The sequence below is a fragment of the Neodothiora populina genome, assembly GCF_041146345.1.
Source record: "Neodothiora populina strain CPC 39397 chromosome Unknown canker_contig_16, whole genome shotgun sequence".
Classification (NCBI taxonomy): domain Eukaryota; kingdom Fungi; phylum Ascomycota; class Dothideomycetes; order Dothideales; family Dothioraceae; genus Neodothiora; species Neodothiora populina.
Window position 1 is genome coordinate 1,194,434 of NW_027191409.1, and position 17,162 is coordinate 1,211,595.

The 17,162-nt window shown below is 50.4% G+C and overlaps 7 protein-coding genes across 7 annotated transcripts; 2 read left to right on the forward strand and 5 right to left on the reverse strand.

Annotated features, from left to right (window-relative positions):
• Positions 1 to 636: 636 nt before the first annotated feature.
• Positions 637 to 1,950, reverse strand: AAFC00_003738 (uncharacterized protein; the record flags this gene model as incomplete). Its single annotated transcript, XM_069343257.1, has 1 exon — positions 637 to 1,950. The coding sequence occupies one exon, from the start codon at positions 1,948 to 1,950 to the stop codon at positions 637 to 639; it is 1,314 nt and encodes a 437-aa protein (XP_069201084.1).
• Positions 1,951 to 3,370: 1,420 nt separating this feature from the next.
• AAFC00_003739 (uncharacterized protein) lies at positions 3,371 to 4,495 on the reverse strand (the record flags this gene model as incomplete). Its single annotated transcript, XM_069343260.1, has 1 exon — positions 3,371 to 4,495. The coding sequence occupies one exon, from the start codon at positions 4,493 to 4,495 to the stop codon at positions 3,371 to 3,373; it is 1,125 nt and encodes a 374-aa protein (XP_069201085.1).
• Positions 4,496 to 7,472: 2,977 nt separating this feature from the next.
• AAFC00_003740 (uncharacterized protein) lies at positions 7,473 to 9,158 on the reverse strand (the record flags this gene model as incomplete). The annotated part of the gene is made up of 5 exons (XM_069348110.1): positions 7,473 to 8,407; positions 8,467 to 8,574; positions 8,693 to 8,756; positions 8,901 to 8,996; positions 9,057 to 9,158. 5 exons carry the CDS (start codon positions 9,156 to 9,158, stop codon positions 7,473 to 7,475), a joined length of 1,305 nt encoding a protein of 434 aa, XP_069201086.1.
• Positions 9,159 to 9,435: 277 nt separating this feature from the next.
• AAFC00_003741 (uncharacterized protein) lies at positions 9,436 to 10,893 on the reverse strand (the record flags this gene model as incomplete). The annotated part of the gene is made up of 2 exons (XM_069343261.1): positions 9,436 to 10,787; positions 10,845 to 10,893. The coding sequence occupies 2 exons, from the start codon at positions 10,891 to 10,893 to the stop codon at positions 9,436 to 9,438; spliced, it is 1,401 nt and encodes a 466-aa protein (XP_069201087.1).
• On the forward strand, positions 10,501 to 10,906 carry AAFC00_003742 (uncharacterized protein; the record flags this gene model as incomplete). Its single annotated transcript, XM_069348465.1, has 2 exons — positions 10,501 to 10,789; positions 10,848 to 10,906. The coding sequence occupies 2 exons, from the start codon at positions 10,501 to 10,503 to the stop codon at positions 10,904 to 10,906; spliced, it is 348 nt and encodes a 115-aa protein (XP_069201088.1).
• Positions 10,907 to 11,324: 418 nt separating this feature from the next.
• AAFC00_003743 (uncharacterized protein) lies at positions 11,325 to 11,941 on the forward strand (the record flags this gene model as incomplete). The annotated part of the gene is made up of 2 exons (XM_069343262.1): positions 11,325 to 11,767; positions 11,827 to 11,941. 2 exons carry the CDS (start codon positions 11,325 to 11,327, stop codon positions 11,939 to 11,941), a joined length of 558 nt encoding a protein of 185 aa, XP_069201089.1.
• Positions 11,942 to 13,788: 1,847 nt separating this feature from the next.
• AAFC00_003744 (uncharacterized protein) lies at positions 13,789 to 16,289 on the reverse strand (the record flags this gene model as incomplete). Its single annotated transcript, XM_069343263.1, has 3 exons — positions 13,789 to 14,395; positions 14,450 to 15,496; positions 15,799 to 16,289. The coding sequence occupies 3 exons, from the start codon at positions 16,287 to 16,289 to the stop codon at positions 13,789 to 13,791; spliced, it is 2,145 nt and encodes a 714-aa protein (XP_069201090.1).
• Positions 16,290 to 17,162: the final 873 nt, after the last annotated feature.

The following is a 17,162-nucleotide window of genomic DNA, read 5'->3' on the forward strand; positions in this document are numbered from 1 at the left end:
ACTCACTTCTTGATCTGAGTGCTATCGTGGGGCCCTTTGCTTCGATTCCATCTTGTAGCTAATCATAGAGTCTCGTGGGATCGAACTTGCACCTGCCTGTGCACACTCGCAGCATAGCACAGCAATATACTTGGTCTGTAGAGGAGGAGCACGGTTCCCGTACTAGACTTTCCCCCAACTTGTCTGAGATCAATTTATTATACGATCAACCAAAGCGAAAGCACAAAACTTTGAATTTACGCGTAATCAAGTGGAGAATCGTCCATGCGAACGTGGTGGGAATCGTGGCTGTACAAGATGGGTCTGGGTTGAGTCTTGGATGGGTGTGTTTACAGTAGACCGTGCATGAGTAATACTGAACCCACAATTGGTTGGTGACATATACCGATGACATGGAGCGGACTTAACACGTTGTTTACCTTTCCCAGGGAGCCGTGCGACCTTACAACAACCTCCCCTCCTCGAGATTCAGAGCAGAAGTGTGGAAAAATCATCACAGTATAAACAGTAGGTCATTGAATAATAATACATCTCTCTGGAAGTTTGTACATTAAATCATCTCCGCCATATCTTTCCTCCCTTCGTTCTCGAACATTACCACATCTCGCCATTGATCATCTCCTGTTCATTACAGTATTACATCAGAAACGCGCTTCCACCGAGTGGGTTGATCCACTTGTTCTGGCCCTTTCTCGCATTCTGCATTTCCACATACAGCGCCGGGTTGATGCCCTTTTTCTTGAGCTTGTGTATCTTCTCTACGCTCAGCACACTCGTGTCGACTTCGCTGCTGATCCACTCGTTGCTTGACCCGCTGCCTCTGTCGCTCATACCATCGCCGTCACGCGGGTTGATGTGTTCAGATATTTGATCTAGCGAGACACGCTTGATGATTCGGGGGACACGTGCTGGGATAGGTGGGGCTGTCGTTGTTGATTGGCTTATTGTATTTGTCGATGATCCAGACGAAGACTCTGACGAAGACAATGAGGGTGTGGCCGAGGGTTGCCTCTTGGTCAATTTATTCTTGACCCTGCTCTTCAGAAGGCCTTCACGGTCAGTGGCCTGTCCGTGGCTCAACAACCATGGTGGCTTGCGCCTCGTCTGCTGCTGTCGATCATCAGGGCCTGACGTGTTGCTGCTGTTTTGCGTGCTCTGGCTCTCGTTGGTCTCAATGGTCATCAATTTTCGTGGACCTGACCAGCGTTGGTTTTTGTCTTTGGCGATCGTGTCATGTCGGCTAGGTATTTGTCCCAGTTGACCGTTGTATGTGACATCCGACATGGAACTAGCTCGAGTTTCGCTGTTGTAGACTTCCTTTTCAGTCGTCTGATCTTCGGCTAGGCTGTATGCTGCTTCGCTATCCACCGTGTCATCATAGCTCTCGTCTGTCACGTCTGACTGCGCGATGGAAGACGCCGATGTTTCACTGTATGCAGTGTAAGGTCTGTAGATCCATGACTGTGGACTTGTTATGCTACGTTGTGACGGGCTCGTTCGCGTATCACTATGCTGGTAAGTCGACACAGGTGATGATGTTTTTGCTGCTGCTGCCGCTGCTGCCGTGGTCGTCTCTGCAGTTTTCATCCGGATAGGCGGGGGTACAGCTTCATCCATACTATCGCGGAAGTCTACCAAGTCGAATGCATCGAGATTGCTGTACAGCCGAATCGGGGGAGGTGTAGCATCATCATCATCATCATCATCATCAACAACATCATCAACAACATCATCCTGCTCGTGCTCATTGCTCGTTTGGGGAATCACCGACACTCTCTCGGACTCATTGCTGTTCCGCGACCGAGACGAGTCGCTACTACTGAGCGGCTGCAGCAAGCGGGAGAAGTTCTTCGCTCGCGCCGTTGAAGACGAGCCTCCAGACCCGTCCGTGATGGTCGAATGTGTATCTGAAAATTCACCCTCGTGTTCGAAGATGGGCTCCAGAGCCATGACGTTGCTCACGCGCCCATGTATATAAGGTACTGTATGCCTCCGCTCTCAGGAACATCACCCACCAGCCAGTCAATTCAAAGAGTCAATGCTTGCTTTGCATGCGTCAAGACTGCAACAAGCAGAAAGAGGAAAGTAAAAAGGCTATATTGACCAGATTACAACGCGCAGCAAAAGTATCGTCTCAAGCATGACTTCAGCAAGATGGGGGCTTATCGTTGTGAGAAAACGAGCAAACAAACTCTCCTCCCGTCCTCTTATTGTTGTAGTAGATGTAGTGGTTCTAATTGCGCTACTCTTGCCCGGGAAATTAGCAGCTCTAGAATTGCGCCCACCTTTCCCATGACCGACAATCTGGATAGACATGGATGTTTCCAAGTCCCGATCTTTTCAATCCTTGTCCTCTGATGTCATGAAGTGCCCGCGTCCTGCTCCATACTCCGTAAACCTCGTGTACATACCGTACAAGTGCTATGGCGCCCAGATGTACTCGTGTCGTACACGTCTGTTTATATTGCGGCCGAAGAATGTCGAATAGAGATCTTTTCGATCGCAGTCAACAGCACCGCGTAGACAGAATGCCTTTGTCAGATTCGAAGCAAATGTGGGCGAGTGAGCGTAAGGCTGAAACGACTATCTGATTCCATCAGAAGTGCAGCGGGTAATTCGAGACCAGGGCGGGGTAGAACGCCATTAGCGCTATGTAACCATAGAGAGGAACTTTGAAGACTACGGTACAGCACAGATTGTAGGCGCGGGTGGCAAGGGGGAAAAAGAAAGACAAAGACCACAAAGTGACAGGTACTTACCGTACCTTCGCAGTCGTGGCACATGCATTACTACAACACGTGCTCACCACATGCTTGACCATGACTCGACGATCGTGTTGTGCGGCACGAGGTGGGTACCTTACACAGTGGCATTCGATACAGTACATACGGTATCATACATGCAATGAGATATTTGTTCTATAAGTGAAAATGTAAATAGAGGTGGGTATGTCTTGATTGTACAGCCGTGACTCTCCAAATCCTGCATTGCAATCGTTCAAAGTGTGACGCCTATGCATGCCAACCTTGACCCATATGCTGCTTTGTGAATTGCCAATTTCTTATGCTTGTGGTTCCTCTCATCCCAAATGCGTTACCTAAACCTGTTCAATTGGCCACCTTCGAAGAAGAAAGTGGCCTTCCAAAAAACTCCGTGATATGTGCCTGCTTAATTTCGTTTCTGTCGTACAAGTAATCTTCAGAAGCACCCATGCGCAGGGTCTGACAACTCCTCCAACACCATGCGATGCAACCCAATCAATTCAAATCGACTCGCTGCATGATCAAATAATGAAATGTGTTACTGCAAAAACACTCGGATCCTCCATCTTGTCAAGGCCCTTAGCCTAACATGAAACCGATTGCTGTATTTATTCGTGCTCCCTTGCTGATGGACTTCTCCTCCTGTTAGGTTTCCACCCACTCAGACGGCCCAGTTTCTTCCAGGCTCCACTATCACGACCAGATCTAGGACTGCTGCTGAGATCGCCGATTGGAGGGGAAACAGGGGGAGTCATTGGACTATCATTGGTAGGAGAACCACTGCTGCCAGAGTCATCGGTGAGACTCGGGCCAGATAGAAGTGTTTCAGAGCCGCTGCTTGTGCTGATTGCTGTGTTCAGAGAAGCAGACTGATGAGAACTTGTTGGGCTAAGTTTATTGGTAAACCTGTGCTTAGACATAGCAGTCGTGAGTGCCGAAGGGGCGGATTTGCGATTTGGTACACTTGCTGGAAGAGGGTCCGCCGAGTGATCCCAGGCAGTGTGAGGGGGTGGGCTGCTCCGCGACGAATGGTGGTTGCTACGACGCTGGGAGTGTGACCTTTCATCGCTGTGATGATGTTTGTGTGTGGTATCTTGGTTACCCATGTGATGGGTGTATTGAGGGGGTAGTAAAGGACACACGCTGTTGAGGAATGGCACAAGAACAGATTCTTCCATGAGCTCGTAAGTTTTGTTCACGGCAGAATCCAGGATTTCTGGTGCTGGCGGAAGTGAAGATGGCGTCAATCTGATGATGGGATCACGAACTTCTGACGGCAGATTCACTTCGCGAGATCCGTTAGGCTGGATGTATGCTTCGATGAGGCGACTCCACAACTCCTTGACGTAGTCGGAATCTCGTTCGGACGGCTCTCCAGGCACGACGGCTTTGTCCATCATTCTCTGATAATGCTTCTTGTACCTTCCAGCATCCATGGTAAATTCCAACGTCTCCAAGCAGTGATTGTTGGACAGATAAGCCATGAAGGCAGAAAGGGTCCACGGTGCTGGCGCTTTGTTGGCGAGTATCTCCTGAAGACCAGGTTTCCGGGGGCAGTAAGGACCTTCAACAGTGTGTACCTCTGGTATTACGACGCTTAATGGTCTAGATTTCGATTCGTCCATAGACATGGTTCCCTCGTCGTCGGCGTCACAATCACCCACCGACGAACCTGGTGATTTGGATGAGTGAACAGAGTCAATTGAGATAGACGACGTCTTGCGCGCTATCATAACGTTCTCCCAGAAGCTGGCCTTGCGTCTTCCCTCAACGCTGGGCCTGGATCGTTCTGGGCGGACAGAAACAGTCCAAAGTGGCCGCTTCTGAGTCTGAATGGACGCCAGCTTGAATGAAGAAAGGAAGACAAGTTTCTTCCTGACACGATTTCAATTGGTTCTCTACTCAGTAACGGCACATCTAGGGAGGGGCGGTTCCTTTGGTTTTGAGAAATGTGTAGGCGAAAGTCTGTCAACAGCCAGTATGCATGCAGGCGTATGCAAGGATGATGCTGTGTGACAGACGGCGGAAGGAAAATCTTGAATATGCAGTATCGTTTTGCCGAAGATTCTCGATGTCGAGAGGCTTGTCGTAAGCAGCGCAGTGCAGAGACGATGACCTGACAGATTGCAGTTTTCTTTTATGCTTCCAGTTATCTTCCCTGTCCTGGTTTTCTCCTGGTTTCAACCGGTCTCACTAGGCAGCAAGCAATGAATATTAGAAGACTGTTGTCTTTCCGATGAGTGAGTGTGAGTCCTGAAGTCCTGTCTCCGATGACCTTGGAGGGTGACGCAGAGGGGTGTTGCGGGAACGAGCGTCGTTTCTAATTTCCGATCACAAGCGCGCGGCCGGACAAGATTATGAAGGAAGGGGGTGTTTTGTTTAGGGCGGTCTGATGTACTCCTTTCCACAAAGATTAAGTGACCTCGATGAGTCGAAAATTGTGCGATGTTGAGGTTGGCTGCTGTAATCAACGAGAGTGAGAATCAGCTTGAGATCGAGTCCGATCAATGGCGACAGGGATCGAGGAAGGAGCGGCGTGCCTTCCTCAAGATGTGGAGACCACTGGCTGCTTTCTGAGGGAGTTGCGTCGGCGCAGCTATCACAAGCTAGGACTAGCGCAACGAAGCGACAAACGGTAGTAGCAGAATTTCCATCGTGCTTCCACACCAATCAAAGCGGGTCTCGGCTGGAGCCTCAAAGCACCGAACACGCACAGACGTCTTAGCTCGCTTTCGCTAGCCTATCAGAGCATTGCAATGGACCCACCACAATCGTCTCATACACAGGTACCGTACCCATCGTACCGCGCTGATCTCGATCCAGTTTGAGGGCAAAATGGGCCACTCTCTCGTTTATACATGGAAGGGCAGGCCGGAGCATGCGCCATAATCAAGTCAGTCCCGTATTCACGCCGTTTCCTCCTTTGTTTCGCTTGTCCGCACGGCCATACGGGTGCGCAAGGGAATGGAAGTGGAACGATCGCCGATGGGTCAGAAGCATGCAACAAAGAATGGCCGACGGCGAATCATCTCGAGGCCAGCGCTGTCAGTACTCGCCCCACCTAAACCTTGTGTACCATGACTACTGCCTAGCGGGAAAGGCTGACAAGTGCAGGGCTGATCATGATCGTACAGCACCACACTTCCATCACAGTACTCTTCCCACAAGATATGCCACATGAACTGTCTGCATGGTCGATGAGCATATGTTCCACTTTACCCCTGTCCGTCGTACCACACCCATGAACCATCTAGGAATGCTCGAGAAGTGAGGGGTAGCATTATCACGCAAGGACTCGCGTGATCCTCCCAGGGAGCGTAAGCACTGAAGCAAGATGGCAGTGATGGGCCATGGTCCATGCACGCAAGCGCCGCTCCAGAGTCGATGCGCAGAAGAATTCTCGAAGAACCCTATTGCTCCCGTAGCGCAAGGTTGCTGCATTTCCTAGCACATAGGTAACTCGTGTTCCCTTGCCGTCCCCTGTTTGCTGGCTGAATGCCAACAGTTTCGAGATTGCAGCCTCTTTGATGAGCGCGCATGCAGTACGAACTTGGCATAGTCAATGCGTCTGTATCTTTCCGTAATCACATCGAACTCACAGCTTCAGTCGGAAATGCTGCTATGGCTGTGGGGTTGTCTACCTAGACGATGACTGACTATGACTGACTTCTCAACGTCAATATGGAGTTGTCTCATTGATGAGTTTAAGCTGCTCGTCTATCCTGTCTTTGCCCTATCTGGTGACGTATCTAATCTGTATCGCACTCCGGCTATGATCCGGACATAGTGCTTTGAAGCACGCACAGACAGCAGCAGCGTCTCTAGCTTTTGCTTGGTCCACAAGGGGTTTCATCACCAGTGCTTATACCCCCGACGAAAAGTCCGGATCGTCAGAGTTGGAAAGGCGTGAGCGGGGGATCGCTGGCTTTGGACCTTCCCTCTGTGCTTGCGACTGCTGGCGGCACCACCATTACCAAGAGGTTGGGCTGTGGGAAAGTAATCATTCCCGAACAGGATGTACGGAGGCGCTGCGATTTGAGGAAGCATGGCCTTCGATGCGTTTTCACAGATGATCCACGATTAGACACACTCGGCGTAATGAGGTAGCGTAGTAACGTCTTCCTCCTCGCGCGTCCTATGGGTCAAGATCAGGGTGTCGGGCAAGCTCGTACCCACACGTTGATGAGTCAAGTGCTTCGTACTCAGTCCACATATTCGAGTAATTCTCTTCTAACGGTGGAACACATTCGAAAGAACTCAAATCGGCTTCTGTAGGGGCACAACAAGCCACAGCCGACACTGCGAAAAGTATACTACTGTACATGTATCGTACGGTACAAGACGGTTTTCGGTACATCAATTTGCGCAGACCAGAATAGTGCCGTGGGAGGTTGCAGGACTTGTATTGCACGGTTCCAGCCCTGTACCAGCATTGCGGTAAGATATAATCTCTCATCGCTATGTTTTGCAGTGCTTTCCAGAAACGGCACGAATATGGATTCACGAAGCGACAAGCCGGCAGTCGTTATACCGCCGAAAACCTTTTATAAGCGCATTACAGTACGTACTGTATAGGGCAAGCACATTTTGGTGCAGCTTGGCTTGAAGGGTCGCTTCTCGGAGTATGTGGCACAAACTCTGTTCCAGGGTAACATCTCGTTTTTTTGCTCTAGAAGAGAAAAGACGTCGTCTTTCATCGGTGAGTTACATTCATTGTGTCGCCACTGAGATTCGACAACTCGGCTGGGTTTGCAGTGTTGTGGAATCGAGGTCCCAACCAGCGTGAAGCAATTTCTCGCTCAGCAACGCTCGAGCCGAGAGCAAGCTTTCCCACTTCTTAAAAGCCTCAGGGCGTGCTCGGCAGTGCAAGTCGAGTAATGCACAGTACCAAGCCTGTAGTTGGTCGCGCGAAGTGCATCCGACTTTGAGTAGGATGTATGCGACTATCTCCTCGGTTTCAATGGTATGCATAATATACTTCTCATTCTGACACTGCTTGAGAAGTGTCAAAAGTTCCTTCTTTCTGACAGTGACAGACTGACCGTTAGCTGAAAATTGCCCCAATTTGGATAGTAACTCCATCGGCGTTGTGCAGATCTTGCAACGACCAACCATACTGTTGTTAAAATCCCGCACTATGCTTCCATTTGCAAATATGCGCTCTTTTTTCGACACCTCGACAGGAGATAGAACAATGCCGAAAGCGAAATAATGGGAAAGTACAATAGTCGCTCTCTGACGGTTGAGGGATTTCATGACAACAGCTCGCACGGCTTTGTGGTTCAACCACAGATGTGCGGAGAGCAACAGCGACAGGGTCAACCAAGTGGCGAACGGTGTGGTCACTGTCGAAACGACAACGCTCCCCGCGGCCATCCCGAGCAGCGATATCACAGTCTCTTGCGAGCTGTCTTTTGCGTTCAATTCGGCCATATTGTTGAAGTGAGCGAAATGTGCAGAGAGGCTCGCTTTCGAACTTCCCGCAGCAACACCGCAAAGGGCTCGCAAGACGCTGCTGCAGCTCAGGACCAATACACGAAGCGTCCGGGGAAAGACTGGTGACAAAGAGTCAAGTATCAGAGCGAAGTCGTTGAAGACATCGGCTAGCAGCCGAAACATCTTACATTCAGGTTCCAATACGGTTCCTATAGGGTATCAGAATGCGACACATGGATAGTCTCGTATTTGTCGCGCTATTGCTTACCCAAACGATAAGCGAACAATATTGTGGCAATCCTGCCCATGGATTCCTGCAGGATCGTCAAGAGGATTGCTGCTGTCGGCGATGCGGATGCGTCGCCCACGCCGACACCTGCTCGTGATGTCTGGGATCAGCGGTACTTTCTACATCGTCCATGTCCGCGTGGCAATACGTGGCAGTTTGTAAAGAGCCGTAGAGGGTCGGAGGTTAGCTAATCGCTAAAACGCACCTTCAAGGACTGCTCGTGATGCCAGCAGGCCAGCAATTGAACTAGCAAAGGCCTGCAGAGAGTCCTATAGCACCATTTCATCAGCATTCGCATAGCCCTTCCATGATCAAAGTCAATGGACATGTATACATAGATTTGATATCTTCAAACGTGGGTCAGTAAAGTCAATTGAAACTCATTGGATTGTGATTGCCTATTGCAGACGAACGCACTCCAAATAGTCCTCTGTCACGGAATGAGGGTATCCTGTAGGCAAGAACACCTCGAGGAGTTGCTTCCATAGACCTTTTGGTTGTTCAGATGGCTAGAAAGCTCTTTAGTGGGCTTGCTGTGGGACCTGTGTGCGTAGTCCTGACAGACTTACAATGACATCTATTCTCGCATCGCCCTTGGCCGTGGTGGGCGACTCGACGTACGTCGCGATCACCTTGCCAACTTCATTGGCCTGTGTGATACGCAATGACATGATATTCGAATGAACGTGAACCAGAGGGTGACGGATCTACGGTCTGTAGCAGGTGTAGATGCTTCCAGAGCGTCAAGATGCGAAGCGAAGACGCCGCGCCAAAGTGCAAGCGGAGCCGAAGAAGCTGCAACTGCATCGCACCTCAAGTGATAATAAAAATGAATCGCGACTTACAGTGCTCGGTAGCTATTGCCACCGAAAGCCATATTCTGGCATTTTAGATAAAGCTATTTGATACAAACTCGATTTACAGCTAATGTACCTTCGAATGCTAAACTTATTGACCTTCTAGAATTGCCTTGAGCACCTTGACTTGCTCGAGAACAGAGCTCTTGCTGGTACCCCCAGATGCGCTTCTCATCTCGACGCTCTTCTGGTAGTCAAAGACCTCGAGAATGTCCTTCTCAAATCGGGAATCCACGGACTGAAGTTGCTCAAAGGTCAACTTGTCCATGGGAGTGCTCTCTGTCTCAGCAAGCGCAACGACCTGACCAGAGATGTGGTGAGTCTCGCGGAACGGCACACCCTTGCGCACAAGGTAGTCTGCGAGATCAGTTGCAAGCATATCGGGTGACAAACTTGCGAGCATGTTCTTAGGCTGGATAGCAAGTGTGGATAGCACACCAGTGGCGATCTGAATGCTGTCGCCAACAGTCTTGACATGGTCAAGCATGGGCTCCACAGACTCTTGCAGATCTTTGTTGTATGTCGATGGAATACCCTTGATAGTCATCATCAAGCCGCTCATCTGGCCGAAGGCTCTACCGCTCTTGCCACGGATAAGCTCCAAGGAGTCGGGGTTTTTCTTCTGAGGCATAAGGGAGCTACCTGTGGAGTAGGCATCCGCAAGCTTGACGAAGTTGAACTCACCACTAGAGTAGATGATGAGATCCTCGGCCCATCTGCTCAAGTGTATCATAAGCATGCTACCCCACTGCATGAACTCTACGACGAAATCACGGTCAGCAACACCTGCCATGGAGTTGTAGATCAATGTCTCGAAACCCAGCTCCTTGGCCATAGCATCGCGATCAATTCCGAACGGGTTGCCTGCAAGAGCGCCGCAACCAAGCGGGCTCTTGTTGACACGCTTCTTGACTTCGCGGAGACGTTGTAGATCGTTGGCAAACGCAAGGCCATAAGACAGCATCCAATGCGACCACCTAATCGGCTGCGCACGTTGTAGATGAGTGTAGCCGGGCATGACATGTTCGATCTCTGCCTCGGCGCGGCTGGCGGTGACCTTGAGCAGCTCAACCAAGAAACCCTCAATGTTGTCGAGTTGATCTCTCAGCCATAATCGCATATCAGTTGCAACCTGCTCGTTCCTGCTTCTGCCAGTATGAAGCTTGCCGGCAATGTTGGTGCCAATGATCTCACCCAATCGACGCTCGTTGGCAGTGTGAATGTCCTCGTCAACGCCAGGCTTGATGTCGAACTTGTCTGTCCTCCATTCCTCCTCGACAGCCTTGAGTCCTCTCTCAATCTCCGAGAATTCGTCTTCGCTCAAGATACCGCGATTCTTGTTGCCGCGAGCCCACGCGATAGATCCGCGGATATCCTGAGAGTAGAAAGCGCGGTCAAAATAAATGGACTCGTTATAGGAGACCATTATAGGGTCGAGGCCGCCTGTAGATACTGTTAGTCACTAGTCAAGGCTAAATTGCACAAGTGTATGAAGCTCACCAGTGAAGCGACCTCCCCAGAGCATGTTCTTTCCTGGAGCCTTTGACATGATGTGCAATTGATTGAGGAATGTATGAAACCAAGCAGTTGAATTGAATCACGAAGCGAGAAATAGAGGACGAACAAGACGATTTACCTCGAGATGCCTTTGATAATGGAAAAGTTAGCTATGCGTCACGGGCCTTATCGCTTTGATAGCTGGCTTATCGCTGTTGCCGAATTTATACCGTGATGTAGCGCAGTCGAGTCCCGGGTCCTTCAAGATGCAACTTGCATTACCAGTCAACCACTAAAACAGACTAGGTAGTATACCACTGCCGACTTCTCTTATAAAATAGGTCACTGTCTTTAGCTCTGCAGCCACGGATTCATAGCTGTCTCCAGTATCAAGGACGACGAGACTACGTGCAAAAGGAAACTACGTTGGCAAGGTTATAGTCGTATGTGAATGCGTAGTTTGATATCTGCCTTGCCTACATAATGGAGAACATATGGCATCTGCGTAAGGTCGCCGATACGGCTGCCAAAGCATGCTATATTTGCTACAAGCCCTCGTCCAGTGTCCTTATCACGCCAGACAACAAGGATTTCTTCTACGTTTGTCCCTCCCACTTGAAAGACACCAATTTCTGTACCCCAACAGAGTCCGAAGCTACAGCGATAGCTGAGCGTAAAAAGCAAGAAGAGCTTGATCAGGAGATCGAGAGAGTCAAGCAAGAATACGAAGCGAAGATGAAGAAGAAGGAAGCGAAACGCAAGGAAAAGCAGGACAAGAAGGAGAAAGAGGACAAGAAGGGCGACAAGGAAAGCGATGAGAAGGACGAGAAGGAAAAGGAAGAAAAAATAAAGGCTCTGACGTCCAAGTCGACGTCAGAAACAACATCATCTGCTGAAGTTGGTCCCCGTGTCTTCGCTTTGAAGAAGTAAGTCGAACTTGTGAATGCAACCCGTGCGAACTGCAATCCCACTAACCTTCTTGCAGGCACTTCTATCAAATGCGCTTGGAAAAGATGCGGAACGCCGAAATCGCGAAGCGCAATCGTGATCGTCTTCGCAATCCGTCTCTTTTTCCTTCGGTCCCCAGTGGCAATCCTTGAAGCTGTGATGAGAGCCTGTACTACGAAGACCATCCTTCATGCGATGTGCACGCAAGGTTTCTGTTGTACTTCCAGCCATTGTTGTAACAGAATCCCTGGTTCTTCACTCATCACTCTATGCCCTTCACGCCGAGCAGGCACCGAGCGACAGCAGCGAAGCATTTCACGTGCACGCCTTCGGGGATTTGCACCTGTTAAGTCACCATACCGCGTTATGCGACGGTCAGGCCACAGACCGCGTCACCTAACCTGACTCCTACATCATGGTGCAAACCGAGGCAGCAAGTCAAAAAGGGTGTTGACAATCGCCCACTCGGACAAGTCACCGATAAAGCATTTCATGAAAGCCCGGCAGTGCGCCGTCGCCGCTCCATGCCCCTGTAAAGTACTGTAGTTCGAGACAGCCCGCGGCGTCGGCGTCCCCACAGTCGATCCATCTTGCCCTCGTGCTCCATACCACACAGGGCGCAGATAGACAATTACCAATCAATACCACACACGACCCTACCACATTTGAACCATCCTCCTCTCAGCCAATCTCAGCAATCCAAACAGGATAGTCAAACGATACCTCCGTACATGGCAACGTGATACATGAAATATACAATATTGACAATGCGTCCGAAGCGATCCGAAAACAATCAAATCCCGCCCCCGCCCCCCCAGCTGACCTCACAGGGCGCACTTTAGGGCAAATCATCAGCGAACCCAAGGGTTTGGTGAACAATGTCAGCACTAAAACAAAATCCATCTTACTTTACCCACAGCTGGTAGAGAAAAACACAAAAACATTGCTCGGCGCGGAGAAAGTCATTGGCTGTGCCATGTGTTCCTTGTATCGGAGATTTTGTTTTGTTTTTAGATCCCTCGAAAAGGGTTGCGTCGCTCCTTCGAACGTGGCACAATTCCTGGAGCATGTCGCACGACAGGTGGTGGTGGGCCGCCTGATCGACCTACCTTACTGAACTTTACCCACGCAAAGTAGTAGTGGTACCTCGCCACAAACATGGGGATCTCCACTCTACCAGAAACAAGTTCAGATGCATCACTCCTTCTTGATCCCTAGTAGCCGCCTATGATTTCCTCGGCGTCGCAAGGATCATCAATCGAGCGGCCCTTTTGGGCCTAAAGAAGTAGGTGGTATCGTGGTACCAGACACTCCTTCTGACGGGGCCTTCGCATTCGCGATGAGCTGAATTATGGACATGGAAGGTGTAGCCGGAAAGCGCTATCACGGATACTTCCCGATCGTCTTGAAGAGCCACTGTGAATTCGCTTGCGACAGGTTGCCAAACAGTACTAGTCCCTCGCGAAAGAGAAAAATGTTAGGTTGAATTTTTGTTATGTCCCGGAATCGTGAGCCAGCCACGACAAGGCCTATTCGAAGAGCCATAATGTCCAACGCGCGAGGACCCGAGAAAAGATATGAGACGAGAGACCTCTTTTGCATGGGTTCTCAAGGCTGCAGCAAGTAACATGTAGACATCAAAGTACAGCTTTTGTGGGGTTCGCATCCAGAGTAGCTGCGATCCATCTGACGGGTTGGTATACCAATAATCCTCCGGTTGCGCCTTTCAATGCTCAGGTAGCCCGATCGGCCACGCTCTCCCCCATGCATGTAGTGAATCTAAGAAAAGAAAACGCCAGAAGATCTTTTGGTCAACGGAAACGAAAAAAAGCTTGAAAGAAGGAAAAGTGAAGAGAAGAAAATGGTATAGGTAGCAATGGAAATCGCGGTCGTGACATCATCGTGAACCAAAGACAGCGGCAATCCAGCAAAAGAGAGCAGCCGTTGGATGGCACAGGTCGACAATTAGTCTCATCTCAGTGTACTCATAATATCGACCTCACTTTTCAGCGTTCCCAGCCATGAATTCGGGGTTTCCGGAGGCAGCGCCGCCACATTCGTGGCTGCCAGCTAGAGAGTTTGACGGTGGTTGCGTCGCCATCACAACGCTGTTCCGAGCACCAATGACCGATATTGAGGGGGTCATTACTGGCGCCGCAGTGTTACTGATAGCCACCATTTGAGAAGCGCGCTCTGCCATTGTCTGCGGCAAAGGTTCATCCCGGACGCAGACGTTTTCGAGCATGTTGGTCCATTTCCCGCTGAGTCCTCCATGACTATGCTTGAGGTGTTGGCGGAAATGGTCAGCACGGAAGAACTTCTTAGCCTGGTTGCATTCGCCAAACTTGTGGTCGTGGCATGCATGATCGCGTCGTCTGGTCCAGTCTGCCGGGTTTTCGAACTCTGCACCACAGAAGCCGCAGATGTCGGTAGCCCCGTTATTGCTGGTAGATGGATGGAAGACATTCTCGACGTTAGGGAGAGCCGCACAAGACCAGGAATGCTTTCGCAGATGCAGTGAGTTTTGATGACGCTCCGCTTCGTTCTTGTTCTTGAAGCGGTTCGGACAATATGCACAAGTGTATTGTTTTTCCATCAAGTGTGCTCTGGACAATGAATTAGTCATCTGCAAGAAATGTACGGACATAATCAGATTTTACCTCAGCTCCTCTTGTGTGGAAAACTTCTTGGGTTTCTTGGGGCAGCATTCGCACATCAACATGCCCTGCGCATTCGGTATGCCTGCAGGTAAGCCACTCTGTCGAGGTTGCGCCGCGTCCAAGGAGGCCGGTGGGGGGTTATTTGACATGGCCTCGGCGACCAATGGTTGCTGTGTCAACATTCCCACCACCTGGCCGGGGCTAGGCTGGAATGGCGGTTTGCTGCTTAGATAGGACATGTTGCCTAATTCTGGATCTATCGCTGGGGATATTGCACCCGGTGAGAGCCTGCCGGAAGTATAGCTCGTAGCACTACTAGCGACAGAGAGATTGTACGAGGATGCCATCGACCCATTTCGTGGACCGTACGAAGAAGCCGAGGAGACGGAGCCGTGGTTGGGCATGTACTTAGACACAGACGAATTACGACTAGGAAATTGCTGCAGGGACCGGCGCGTATACAGATCACTTCCTCCTGGTGCGCTACTCACGGAAGTTCTCTCCTCGCGTGCAGACTCTCTGTGAGGTGAAGATGCGCGTCTCTTCATTCCCACTTTAGGCTGATAATCATCAGAGAAAGACGGACTTCTGTCATTTATGTTAAGCTCCTTCATCTGACCCTCGTCCATTGGGGAACCGTCATGGATGAACATAGCCTGATCGTAGCTGCTCCGATGCGACGCGTTGTCGTCAGATGGAAAACTGGGGTGGCGATGTGCTGAGGGCCGGTTATTCTCCGGATCAAAGCCAGGGTTCCGGAATGGTCCCGGCGAAGCATTTCCAGGAGTACCAATATGGGGAGCCCACCTGTGCGAAGCGTCGAAACTCGGATGTCGTCTCTCCGATGCTGAAGAAGTGGACAGATGCCTGTTGTGTTCTGCTCTGGCCTCCGAGCTTGGAGAGACTGCTTGATTGTCTAGTCCATGAACAGATATAGAAAGACGATTAGGGGTGTTGGGTCCGCCTATCTTGGACAGCAAATTCCGGTCATATGCTTGAGACGAGTTGTCGAGTGATCTCTGTTCCAACTGTCTTTCACTTTGCAGTCTACACGATAATCAGTCAATGAGATTTGGCAGGTGAGCTGTAAAATTCAAGGGCCGATAGCACACTCGGTCTGCCACCAATTTCAAATGCAAAGGCAAAAAAACCAAGATTTATGCAGAGAATGTGTATCATCGGAGTGCACTGAACAATTGCTGAATTCGTGACGCAAGCACGTTCCTGGCGTTTTCTTTGTCCCTGAACGATCACCCACAACCATGACATCGTTGGGTGATGAAACCGCATCCGAAATGACAGGGTAGTTTTGTAGATAATGAAAAAGGAGAACAGAGACGCAAACGTACCTATAATTTTGAGGCATGCAGCTAGCATCCTCCTTGTCACTTGAGACATGGGCTTCGTGCATCGACTCGGATGCGCCGTGAGGCGGAATTATCGTCGAAATAGAACTGCCCCTCCTCACTGGGTCTATCTCGATGTCATCTGCATGCTCGTCGCTGACTGCTCTTGCACCTTGGGCCGACTTCTTGCCTCCTAACAGACTCGAACCTGCCTTGATTGGAGCATGGCCAGAGGCTTCCTTGTAGTGTTGGTTCAGGTAGTCCTTGTTGAACCAATCCCAGGGCTTGTGGTGGCCAGGACTAGGATCGTCGAGGTCGGGATGCTGAGGTGGAGGCAGTGGAGGCGGAACAGGAGGGTCTCGAGGTGCATTCGGAATGGCCATCGGCGACGCCGGCGAGCGCGAAGGAAAGGTAGGTGAATATTGCTCGGGGCCAGCTTTTGCGTAACGTTGATGGTGGGATATCTTGATTGAAGGGGTTGAATTTGAGTCCATCGTCCTCGTGGCAGTACCCTCGCCAAGCTGAACTAAACAAACGAACCCTCAAAAGTCCTCCCTCTTAGTGCTTGACAGTGGCAACTGCCGTATCGAGGCGAGCGAGGATCAAGCGCTTCTGGCGGCGGCGGGACTTCCTGAAATCTCGACTGCGCAACAGGCGATCGCGGGCGAAGAAAAGTAAGCTTGAGGCCTGCAACTGTGGATTCACCTTTTCGTCTGCGGAGGAATAGCGGGCACGTTCACGGAAGAGCAGGTCTCTCTCGCGTGAAATGGGTAAGATGTATCAGCCCTATGTAGAAGGAGAAACGAGCGGCATGATGGGCAATTACAGTATCAAGTGGACTACAGGTAATCACTAGGGTGGACAGCGATAACAGCAACCCCCCCAGCACACAAGATGCGCTGACCACCTTTGCACCGCCCTCCTACCCTGTTCAAGGCAAGCGGATGATTGACGATCAGGGTAGCAATAATAAAGTCGAAGTCTGGCCTAGGCCGCTTTCATTCCTGTAACCATGTTGCAAACAATAGAGGTGCCGCTAAATTACTACAAGGCTGGCCTAGCCTTTCTAGAAGCTGTGTCTTGACCTGCAGTGGTTCTGCCGCCTGTCGTGGTGCTACTAGAGAACACCGCTAAAATTTTAGGGTCGGCTGCCTATACCCGTAACGCAATTATCCCCACGACGGGTCTTCCTTCGATGTCTGTTTCGCGATCCTTATTCTTGGTATGAGGATCTGAGCGAGTACACACCTCGTTACTACCGTCATGATGATGAAGACCAGCCATATGCATGAAGGAACTACGGCTTATACGGAGTACAGGGTACCGTAGTACTGAGGTCCTCAGAAAAGCGGCAAAGGATCGTGATT